Here is a 12,838-nt window from a genome sequence, read left to right as displayed (position 1 = left end):
AACTACTTAATTTTTTTTTTAATTATTAATCATAATGAATCTTTTTTACCAATACATTAAATTTAATTATATCTTGATACATTAAAATACTTATTGTATTTAAGTCGTCTTAAATTTCAATGACAGTTCTAGTCTTAAAAGAAAACAATAGAATAAAAATTTAATTGATAAATCAATCCTGATAATTAGATTTCATATAAAAATAAAAAGTCATATTTTAAAATAATGAAAATAATCTAATAGTAAGTAATAATGGTGAAATCCCAAAAATATTGAGAGAGGGAAAAATAGGGCTTGGGTAAGTATAAAAAACTCTCCATTCATCCAATTCAATTTTTTCCCTCTCTTTCCCGCTCAATATTTTCCAATTTCCTGTTGGTTCAAAGCTACTACATTCTTGGGAAAAATCTGGAAAAAGGGGAAAATTGATTGGGGGTAGCAAATGGTAGGAGGGAACACATTTGCGAAGACCATTTGTTCAATCTGCTATGAAGATCTTAAACCTGTTGTTGAAGACCTTCAGTCCATTTCTCTCTGTGGCCATGTCTTTCACGAGCTCTGGTCTGTCCACATCTCCTTTCAGTTTTTAATTTTTTAATTTGAATTTGTGAATTTTTTTTCAAGATTTGAATTTGGGTATTCTTGGTTTCGATTTTCTTTTTTAATAACCGAGCTATCCGGACCAACTTGCATCTTCAACTAATTTTACGGATACCTGCCTCCAAGGCTAGAAAAGATGTGAAGATATCACCTACTCCCTTCGTCTCATATTACTTGGCGTGTTTGCTAAAAAAATATATTGGAACTTTTTATGAATTGTGTTTGGGTGATTTGGTTTGGAACGTACCTGGTTAAAGATCATTTCTTTAACTAAACTCTTTATCTTTTTTCACTATTCTTGGGTTGGGCAACTTTTGTTTTGATTTCACTTGGTGAAAAAATTGAAAATACTTGGAGACTTCTACTGGATTCATTGGGCTGATTATACTTGGTTAAATATGTAAGAAAAATTGAGACTTTTATTAGTGTCCTTGGTTTGGATTTACTTTGTCAAAAATTGAACATATGTGGAAAATTTGGGGGCTTTAAAGCCATTGCTTTAGTGGCAGGAAGTATGCTTTAGAGTTAATATCTGAGACTGGACTTAGTGCAGCTAAGCCTGCAAATACACCTATGGATACAACTACTAAGCTCACAACTGCTGAATATGATCAATATCTCAAAGGAGAAACAGACACTGATGATGAAGCATTAACTGATTAGGGTGCATATCAGAGAATTATAGGGAAACTTCTGTATCTTACAATCACTAGACCTGATATCTCTTATAAAGTGCAGACCTTAAGTCAATTCATGCAAAAACCAAAGGTTTCTCACATGAATGCGGCATTAAGAATCATCAAATACGTAAAAAAACTAGCCAAGACAAGGTATACTACTATCCAACAACAAAAGGGATGTCCTAACAGCCTACTGTGATGCAGATTGGGCCTCTTGTGCTATGACAAGGAAATCAGTTACAAGATTTGCTATAAAACTAGGATATTATTTGGTCTCATGGAAATCTAAGAAACAATCTACAGTTTCCAGAAGCTCAGCAAAAGCTGAGTATAGAAGCCTAGCTAGTACAGTTGCAGAATTAACATGGTTAGCTGGACTGATTAAAGATCTTGACATTCAGCTACAGAAACCAGTTTGACCATGTAGTGACAGTAAAGCTGCACTTCAAATGGCTGCCAATCTAGTGTTCCATGAGAGGACAAAACAAATTGAAATAGATTGCCACTTTGTAAGAGAAAAGATTCAGCAGGGATTGGTCAAGACTATGTATATTTCCACAGCTGATCAGCCTGCAGATGTGCTAACAAAGAGCCTGAACAGAGTTCAACATCAGTATCTCATTTCCAAACTTGGTGTGTTCAACATCTTCACAACAAGTTTGAGGGGGAGTGTTGAGGCCAAATCAACTCCTAAATATTAGTCTATAAGCCTAGCTGTTTAAGTAATTATCCAAAAGTTAGTTATTGAGTCAGCTCACTAAGTTAGTTATAGAATCACAAAGTTAGTTACTAGCTAAACAATTCTAACCGACTAACCAACTTCTATATATAGTATATCACATTGTCACGATTATGAATAATAGCACATTACTCTGTACTTTCTTCTTCTCTTCTATTTTGATTCTGGATAGTTACAGATTCTACATTGAAGAATCTGTAGAATTCTTTAGCTTTGTCCCTACGAAAATTGCTATAAATAGTAGATATGACCCCATAACTTTAAAAATATAGTAATGGGTTCAGTACTAAGAATCTTAAAAGGTTGTATCCATAAAATTTAAATCATGTATCCGCCTATTATCTTGCATTGGTTACCTTTGGTTTGAATTTTAATTTATTTAAAAATATGTGAACAGCTGTATTTGATCATTCTTGTCTTGGGTTGCACTTAGTTTAATTTGAAAATATTTCAAAGCTTGGATCGGGTAGCGTTGTCTTGGATTTTATTTGGTTAAAAAATGAATATTTTATGACTTGTGTTGGGTACCTTTGTTTGGAATGTACTTGTTTAAAGATCATTTCTTTAACTAAACTTGTACTTTTTGCTAGACTATTGTATTGAAACTGAAACTTTTAAGACTAGTTTTAGTTATCTGCGTTTTGGACTGCACTTGGTTAAAATTCATTTCCTAAGGTTGTATTTGTTATGAAAATTCTCCCATTTGTTCTTGGAGTTTCATTTGGAAGTGGCTATTCGTACATTTAACTAATGGACCAGTTATTTAAAGTTATTTCTGCTGCTATGTCCTTAAAAAATGTTTCTGGTTTTTACTGATAAATCCAAATGTTCTACGTCTATAATGTGAATAGATGAATTTTTGTTAATGTTATTCTGGTCCGGTCTATTGTCCTATAAATGTGTTACTATAGTGGTGGATGTAGAGCTTTGGCAGCTGGTGTGTGTGTGTGACAACGTGTTTATATTTCACGCCAATGACATAAGGAGGAGTGGTGCAATGGTACTTTGCGTCCATCGACTTATATTTTTTCCTTGACTTGTATATATGGGTTCAATTTTCCTTGTGTCTTTCATATAGTTGTTTCTGCCTCTGACATGTTATGGTTGTAAAACCAGTCTTCAGCAGTGGTTTGAGTATTGTACAAATGGAAAGAAGAAGAACTGTCCAGTTTGCAAACAGACTTGCACGGAGAAAAACACACACAGGCTTTATTTTCAATCAGTTGGTGATCCAAATGATCCTAGTCTCTCCCAGAAGCCACCCGATTCTGAAGAGGGGACTCCTTGCGAATTACGAAATGAGGTCAAAAGGTTAGAGGGGAAAGTTTTAAAACTGGTTTCTACTCTGGAACAGCAACAAGAAGATCTCAAAGAAGTTAATGTTGAGGTACATGGTTCACCCTTTTCCTGTTTTGGTTGCCTTGAATTTGCCGGTATACAAAGTTTGGAGTTTTATACTAGTTATGCTTTTGACTGTACTTTGCTTTTATTCATGAAATGGGAATGGAATTTGTATATTGTTAACCAGATCAAAAAAAAGGTTTAGACTTGTAATATTTCATTTGTAGAAAGGGATGATTATGGAAGCTCGCATGTCTGTTGTGTAGTTGAGCCAATTTTTTACTTCCGTTTTCATTACACGGTTGATAGTTATTGATTCTACAAAAATAGAAGTAAATTCCAGTTATTTTACTCCACCAAGCTCAAAAATAAGATTTTGAGTTATTTAAGGGTATGATAGACTGTTTAATCTATAAATTTTCAAATTTTAATGCTTTTTTGACATTTCCTATCGTCTTTTCTTACTAAGAATTTTACAAGCCTGGTGATTTTCTTTGGTGACTATCTAAGACAGGGTGCCTATTAAAATGCTGTTTTGCTAAGGTATTGTAGATGAGACCCAGTTTATATGCCCTAGCTCTAGATAATGAATAAGGTGATTTCTTTGCATCTGGCCAAGCATTGGTGGACAAAATTACGGGGTACCTGTATTGGTGGGAGGTAGCAGTTACCCTGTGGAATAAGTCGAGGTGCGCACAAGCTGACCCGAACATCATGGTTATTAAAAGAAGAAGAAGAAGAAGAAGAAGAAGAAGAAGAAGAAGAAGAACAACAACATACCCGGTGTATTCCCACATAGTTGGGTCTGGGGAGGGTAAAATGTACGCAGTCCATACTACTACCTCCGAAGAAGTAGAGAGGTTGTTTCCGATAGACCCCCGGCTCAGAACAAAGGACAATAAACACAGTCGTAATAAAATATGCCAGTTATTAAAAGAAGAAGAGAAAATAATTAGGAATTTCAGACATTGCAATAGACAAATATTTCCAATAAGAACGAACATGACCTCCAGTTTTCTGTAATTGCACCTATCCAAAAAAAGTTTTTATGTAACTAAATATTGTATAAACAGGGCAATCAAAAGCCATTGAACAGAGCAATAGCAGCAAGCACATTATTGCATAAAATCAAATGTTAATAGCTTCCTGCAAGCAACTAATCAAATGACTGTATGCTATGTTTAAGGATTCCATCACTGAGTTGAGAACTTTCTCGCAATTTCTTTTCATCATTCTTGTGTACCACATTTGACAAGTGAATGATATTAGTAGACGGCTATGTGTCACCCAAGAGCTGTTTACCGATTAAATATGGCAAAAAATAATCATCTTCTGAAGCTGTTAAAATTCCAGTTTCAAATTACTATTTGGATAATGATTTTCAACAGCCATATTTTGCTCAAAACCAAAAAATTTCTTGGGAACAAATAGACCAGTTTAGAAAATGTTCCGTGGTGATTGCTGATGCATACAGTCAAGTGTTGTGAGAGATATTTAAGTCAAAATATATGTCTCCAAATTCATCTGTCTAAAACTTCTCATCACTTTCTTTCTCTCAACTAATCTTGCTAGTACTGGGAAATTTACAGTTGTTCAGTTGCAAAGAGCAGTTGAAAGTAGAAGTGGCTCTAAAGAATGAAGCTAAGAAACAGAAGACAGCCACTGAGCAGTTGCTTCGCGTTAAATCTCAGGTAGATGTTTTGACTGTTGATTTGTTGCAAGTAAATCTGTAAATTGCATGCCTTCTGGTGGGAAAAAATTGTACTCTTACAGGTTCCTATGCCTTGGGAAAATTTGTGTTGCAGGAGCTAGATCAATCAACTTTGGAATGCAGAAGACTGCAAGAAAGAAATATGGCCCTAGCTAAGGAGCTTGCAGCACTCAAGCTGTAAGTGAATTATATCAAGTGTAGCAAGCATTTATGTCCTATTTTTTTTTGTACTACAATTCGTTATGACTTTTCATTTTGTTTCTTGTCTTTAGAGTCTGTGATGTGAACTTGGGGGAAGAAGAAGTCTTGAAGCTTGCTTCATTGGGCAATGTGGCCAACAGTAAAGAGACCGTTGACGTTTTGAAAAAGTCACTGGTCATCCGTAACAAGTAATACTTTATTTTGGAGTTGCTTTTATTTATGAAAAATTGAAAATTATTTAATCCAATATCGGACTGTATAAAGTATATCTGTTCCGGCCTTTACTTCTATTGATGCAAAACTTTGCTCTAGATATATTTTTGTTATCAACAGAACTGTAAATAATTTTTGTGGAAATTGATTGCCACGGAAAAAACTGAACTACACATCAAGCATCATAATCTGTTTTCTGCTTGAGCTCAGGCAAGTCATAATTAACAGGACACCAAATATCATGTAAAATATGAAGGTCAATGCGTCAATGAATAAGCTTCAACCTAGAAACTCTACCAAAAGCCTCACTTTCCTTGGGACTCTTTATATCCCATGGTAAAGTATTGAAGATAGTTGGAATAGAACCTCTAGTCTGCAAACTTAGAGTTCTTGCACGTTATGTCACGCTTACTTGTATATCTGTGGAAGTAGTGCTATTTCAGAAAAATATAATGCTTCTTTCTTCTCTATCTATAGGTATTGTTGCTGTCAACCTTTTTTAAGTAGAGATACTGATGAGTATTCTGAATTTTATTATTTTCTTTGACGACCATTAAGAAGATAAATATGGGTGGAGGAATAAGTTAAATATGGTGAATTTGTTTCTGGACTGGTAGTAGAACCACATCGGTAAAGTATTATGGCTGAGATTGATTTATCAAAGAAGTTTTGTGTTTGAGATCTAGAAAGTTTTCCCACCAGCTTATCTTTCTCCAAAAACGCTTATCTTTTTACATGGTGAAGTTATTTTCCAGTGCTTTGAGCTGTAGAATTTGTAGTTTATACTGGCCTGATTCTATCTGGCACAGAAGCATTCTTTATCTTCAAGTTTTAAGTTTGATGCAAGATTACTACTGTGTTCTCTGGCAGGAGTTACAAAGAATTGATGACCAAGTGCAACACCCTTGGGAGGGGAGAGGCTCGTACTCTGAGTAAGCTTGAGAAGGCTGTGGAGAAGATAGATAAGCTCAAGGTAAGCGCTCGATGGCCTCACCAATCCAATTTTTTTAATTTCATTTTGAGCTTTGAAGATGCGTCAAAGTGCTAATATTAATAGGCAAGGGTCCACGAGCTTGAGATGGCTGTTGAAGGAAGAGACAATGAAGCTTTGAGAACTTTGAGAACTTCCGCGAACTTTGAAATAGAATCCAGAAAAGGTTTTAGTAAAGAACCGAAAGTTGTCAAGTGCTCATACGAGAATCAAAAAAGGGAACCTGCTGACACAGTAGTGCATTTGCATCAGGTCACCGGCTCTGGTCATGATTCTGGCCGAGGGGAAAAAAGAAAGGTTATGTGTAATGATGGGAGTGAAGAAGATACAACAGACTGTATGATAGCTAGTTGTCTCGACCAAGATTATCGGGAGAAAAACTCTTTGCAGGAAAATAAGGATGGAGGCATTTTGGAGACTTTCAGTCGTGTGCATCAAGTATCAAATCGAAAATTGAATCCACTAATTGACCATAAGAAGTCAGTCCATGAGAGCGTTTATTCAAGGCTGAAGAGAAGTTCGGGGACTGCAGATGCAACTCAAGCAAAGGTATCAGATAACAAAGATGAACTCTCAGGCTTGAAGAGTTGTGGCAAGAGCAGTACAGTAAACATGTCACCTATAACTATTCTTGATGACGATGATCTTCTCCCTCTAGATGACTTTAGTCACTGTGAGCCCTCATTTCACATCAGAAAAGAGACTTCTGCGGCAACTTCACTTGCTGAACTAGGTTCTCTCTCTCTCTCTCTCTCTCTCTCTCTCTCTCTCTCTCTCTCTCTCTGATGTTGGTGGGCTGGCAAATTCTCAGTTGCTTAGATGGCGTGGAGTTGCAATAAGTATTTGTTTAACAATGATCTTTGCTCTTCAGCAAAGCCTTTTAAGATCAATATATCCGGAATTTTAATTCTGTTATATAATATAAATGAATTGGCCATTGCTTTTGTATATCCTTTGCTTTGACTTTTCTTGAGGGTGATCATGAAATTCATTTGCTCCTTATGGAAAGGAAAATTACTCCATAGGAAGGCTCTCTTACATTGTAAGTGTAAAATTTCAGGGGACCATTGCTTCTCCGGTGGATTATTAGGCCCTGATGGAACAAACAGGCACTTGGGAAAATGGTGTAAGAAGGTGCAGAACAAGGGATCTGCAGGGTTGCCAGGATCAGGTGCAAATTCAGGTGATTTGATTTCTGTGGGAGCTGATGGCAGAGGTGGTAGGATTAAAGTTCTCCGATCAATAAATCAGGCCGCTATGGTGGGTATTTACTCGTCTCTTGACTTGCAAATGTATATGTGCACTATGCAGTTATTATTACTACTTATCTATGATATTCCAGCCAAGTTGCTTTACTCAATAAGGTCTCTGCAGAATCCACTGTGGATCCTTCCCATATCATATTGTGATCAGCATCATCATTCTACACTCTAAAGAACCTGGTTTCTTATCTAATACTCCCTTTGTTTCATAATAAATGAATTGTTGGATTTTGGCACACAAATTAAGGAAAAAACATTAAAGACATAAATTTAACACAACTTTCCATTTTTACCTAAAAAAAAAGAAAAAGCTGACCTTGTAATACCTTTTCAAAAGTTAATTGGTTGTCAAATCATAAGGGTAAATTTGGAAAAAAATTCAATAATTCACTTATTTTGAAACATCAATAAATACCCCAACAATTCACTTATTCCGAAACGGAGGGAGTATCACTTACTACTTCTCTAGGAGGATGTGAAATGATCTTATTCCTACCTTGGAGTGATTTTTGCGTAAAACAAGAAAGCTTTGTTATTTTATTGATTTCCTTGTCCTTTATTTCTTAATTTTTGAGATCCTAATTAGAGGCATTTATCAATTTTTCCTTTTATATGAAGTCATGATAGCTCCTTTTTACTTTGTTTTATCAATGATAAGAAAATGAACCTTGGGCCTAACTCAACCATAAAACTAATTCATGAGGCGAGGATTGCCAAAACCATATAAGGAGACAACTACTCACTCCATCAACCAATGTGGGAACACCTCTCTAGCGCAACCAGGGAAGGACATTTGGAGCTTGGACAACATAATATAGAGGCCTAACATAATGTAACAAAGAATATGGATGAGTTTAACTTTGATACAATGATAAGAAAACGAATATATAAGAGAATGAATATTGGACCAAATGCCTCCCTAAAACTAGCTCATATGAGAAGGAGACAACCCATTAAGAAAATAGATACTGACCCTAACTCATAACTCAACAATAAAAGATAGCTCATGAGGTGGATATTGCCCAAGACAGGGGCGGATCCATGTACAACCGTGGGGGTGCCACAGCACCCAATCATCTTGGTCGAAATTTGGCATATATGTGGGTATATGTATACTTACAATTTATTATATATTAACTATGACCCCAGTAAGCTCAAGTGAGAGTGTGATGCCACTGGCAAAATGTCAAGTTTCATACCACATGTTGCAGGATTGAGTCTTAGCTTCTACCAAATTTTTGAAAAATATTTTAAAGCGAGCTTTTTATTGTTATAAAAATTCCTCCAGTAAGTAGGAATTGAACCTTAAACATCCTTGAGGTCTTAAGACAAGACTGGATAAAGCCAACAGACCATGGAGCTCATTGGGTGCAAAGGTGATGTGTAGCTTATTTATACTCACCTTTGTAATATTGATTTCACTTGAACAAATTGCTATGTACTTACCATTTAAAGCAATGTGGCGCCCGGAAGTTCCGAATCCTGGATCCGCCTCTTGCCTAAGACCATTTAAGGAGGCAATAACCTACTCATTCACCAATCTGGGACATTTAACAGTTATATCCCAAAGACAATCCTCTCTTATTGTTTCTTTTTTGAAGTACTGATTAATTTGGGAGTAATACAATTTCAACTTTCTGATCTTTTGGTTAAGTGAAGTGGGTTGAAAACCATGAGGTCTCAGGTTCAAATCCCAATAGATACATAAACACTAGGTGATTTCTTTACATCTATTCTAGCCTTGGTGACAGAGTTACCTGATACCTTTTCCTTGTGAGAGGTGACAGGTATCCCATGAAATTAGTTGAGATGTGCACGAGCTAGCCTGGACACCACGTTTATATGAAAATAAAAACTTCCCAATCTTTTGATTTATCTAGATTTCATCTCTGAATTGGTTGATCTTACTTCTCTGAATCATAAAAGAAAGTTAGACTTGTATTAGTAATTCTTAATATGCTCTTTTCTAGTAGAAACCGTCAAACTGTATAGGCATTTTCTGTCCCCCTTTGTATCGAAAGCCATGCTGTTTCCTGATTTCTCTGGTACATGTTTATCAAGAAGCTTCCGATTTAGTAGCTGTAACTTAATTCACAGAGATGTAATTCTTTATACGTGTTGCCTAAATAGTAACTCTGAAATGTTCATATCATTACCTCTTGGCTTATGAGCTAAGCTTTTCTTATTAACCTTCGTGTGGTAAAGCTTTAATTCCATCTTCCTTGACAGAAACATTGCTCTTTGATGTTATAATATTAGTTGTACGTCGTGATTGAAGTTAAAATAACTTGAGCAGTTCAAAACTCTGCTTCTTTCTGAGTCCTCATCTAGGCCACTGGGGCAGTAAGCTTCAGACAAAGCGGTAAGAGTTCCAGAATGTAATAAGACAATGGAGGACAATTTATTTGTCATCTCGTCACCTAAGATTTGCCTAAACTATTTTGAGCTCAATTACAGAGGAATGACAACAAAAGGGCCTAATTATTGCAGTACCTAAGATAGCATAAGTTCAAACTTCAAACCAATAACCTTCTTTGTACTTTTGTTGGAAAAGCATTTATAACTAGATCCTTTGCTTGGTCATATGCATTGTTCCTTTCTGGTATGTATGCAGGTGCTTGGTTTTCTGTTTATCCACGCCGTTTAGAGTATCTTAAACAACTACTAGTGTGTGTGTGTGTGTGAATATATATATATTTATCATTTTCTGGAACTGTTATAGAAAGGGTTAATGTTTGAATGTAGAAGTTTATTTGTTACTCTTTACTTTCTGACCAGGAGAAGGAGAGTGCAGTTTCAATAAAGAGATGCAAGTTGGGCACGAAAATAGGCAGTTCACAGTCTCAAGGATGCTTGCAAATAGAACATTTCTTCAGAAGGGCTGGTCAATAGCTCTATATTCAACGTAACTTGTAGAATTCCACCCTGTATATTCGTATAAGATAAACTGAACAGCCATTCATTTTTCTGTTTTTAGATTTTTCCTGTTAGCTAGATCTGTTTTTTCGATTTTTGACTGAAAAATACAGAAACAGAGAGATCAATGTGTTGTACTGAAAATACATATGTTGTAGTTTACATCAATATTCATTCATCAATCATAAAACTATAGAGATGTTAGAAAACAGCTACATGTAGGCATAATTCCATATTTTGCTGAAGTATCTACTTGTCAATTTTGTAGTTTGTGATTTCTCGAGGTTACTTGAACAAGTTCGACTTCTGATACAGAATAGTTCAAACCAGATATCAGTGGTTCAAAATTGAACCATAACCGATACCTCAAATTGAAAAAGTGTTATTGAATTATTGCTAGATTAAGGGGTTATCACTTCGAGAATGTATTGTTTAATTTTTATACTCCATTGGATAACTTGATAACTCCTTAATTCCCATGAATTTATATTATAACCCTCATTTAAATACAAGATTCACACAAAAATTACTAGGTTCCTGTAACACCCCACATTTTCGAGATAGAAATTTGAACCGTCATTCCTACGTGTATAAGCTCTAATTCCATGATTTATATTTAAATTCATGTGTCATGATCTTTCTCCTAGTATATGAAGTTATTATGAGTTGAAAAATGTTCATAGAAATCATTTAAAGCAAAGTTGAGCTACGAATTCTTCATTCGTCCAAAGTTTGAAATTTGATTCTACAAGAGTCCATTTTGAACGTGTATAACTTTGGATACAAGTAGAATCTTGCAGCTTAAGACCCACCAAATTGTAGATAATTGAATTAGCTTTCCAACGATACCAATTTCGCCTAAATCCGATAACCGAGTGAAAAGTTATGCCATTTTTCGTGTGAGGCAGCAAGGGGTCGCGATAGCCCCGCAACGCGAGGGCTGCTTGACCCAAATAGGGGTTGTGTCACGAGGGTTGCTTGACCCAACTAGGGGTTGCGACGCGAGGGCTATTCCCCCACAATTTTAGCTTCTTAAGGGTCAAGGGTCGCTTTGGTCCTTTCCCCTCAACCCAAACGTCCAAAGCACGAATTATAACACCCAAAAGGGCATTATTTGTCCATCTTCTTCAAATCAACTCATGTAAAAACCTTTCCCTTTCCCCAAGAACAAAATTCAACTCTTCTCCTCCAAGTAATCTAGAATTCAAGCCTTTCAAGTTCAAGAGTCTCAAAAAAGTATCAAAGTTAGGGTTTCATCCTTCAAGATAAAAAACTTAAGGTACGTGGGGTTTTCCTAAATTACATGGGCATGGTGAAATTGTTTTAATGATGAATAAATGTTAGAAATCATGAATATTCAAAGGGATTTGGATTTACAATTACAATTATGCATTATGAAACCTTATTGATGATAATGTTTTGGTCTTGAGGTCTTCCCCTAAATCTTGATTTTATTCATGTATATGTAAATATATGTTTTCAGTTGCGAATTATGAATTGAGAGCATGGATCACAAATTTGTCCCTTTCTTGCTATGATACTTCTTGACCCTACATGTTGTGGGTTTTGAAATTGCATTATTGAATCACGAGAGAAGAGTTTTAAATGTTGTTTATGAACTTGATCTTGACTGTGAAGTGAAGAGAGGGTTCTTTCGTATTTTACAAGTGTTTTTATGGTTTGTAAATGTTAAAGATGATTATTGAAAGAACTGCATGGTTTTCTACAAAGTAATTAACCACCACATGTATGTGAATTGAAAAAGAGAATCTTTACATAAGTTTTCATGAATTTCGATATACAAATTTTCTTATACTGTTTGAAGGATTTGGTGGTCCAAACCTTATGTTTTGAATGAAAGGATTATAACATGATACTATATGGCTTAGACATATGACTTGCAAGTCTTGGTATGACGATACCAAAACAGATTATGCCATAGCCTCAGAACAGAATATAAGTCAGATTTCATTCAGATTTCTTTTAAAATATGATTTCAGAAAGATGCATGCTTAGAAAAGGCTAAAAATGGGCTTAAGAGATGTTAGGTGGTTACCCGAAGAAGGCACAAGTTCAGAGAACTCATTACCCTGTGTTTTGCTGATATGAGTTATTATCTCCCCAAGAGGGATTATACGCTAGCCTAGTGCCCTGTGGCATATCAAAATCAGAAACTCTAACCTT

The 12,838-nt window shown here is 35.6% G+C and overlaps 1 protein-coding gene across 1 annotated transcript; it reads left to right on the top strand.

Moving 5' to 3' along the window:
- Positions 1 to 269: 269 nt before the first annotated feature.
- LOC107839240 lies at positions 270 to 10,869 on the top strand. The gene is made up of 9 exons (XM_016682649.2): positions 270 to 561; positions 3,136 to 3,406; positions 4,950 to 5,051; positions 5,166 to 5,248; positions 5,344 to 5,460; positions 6,356 to 6,458; positions 6,543 to 7,209; positions 7,537 to 7,736; positions 10,517 to 10,869. Exons 1-9 carry the CDS (start codon positions 443 to 445, stop codon positions 10,628 to 10,630), a joined length of 1,776 nt encoding a protein of 591 aa, XP_016538135.1. The 5' UTR covers positions 270 to 442; the 3' UTR covers positions 10,631 to 10,869.
- The last annotated feature ends 1,969 nt before the right edge of the window (positions 10,870 to 12,838 follow it).

Source organism: Capsicum annuum, chromosome 8 (genome assembly GCF_002878395.1).
Source record: "Capsicum annuum cultivar UCD-10X-F1 chromosome 8, UCD10Xv1.1, whole genome shotgun sequence".
NCBI lineage: Eukaryota > Viridiplantae > Streptophyta > Magnoliopsida > Solanales > Solanaceae > Capsicum > Capsicum annuum.
Note: the sequence above shows the minus strand (reverse complement) of the source record. Positions and strands in the feature narration are given on the sequence as shown.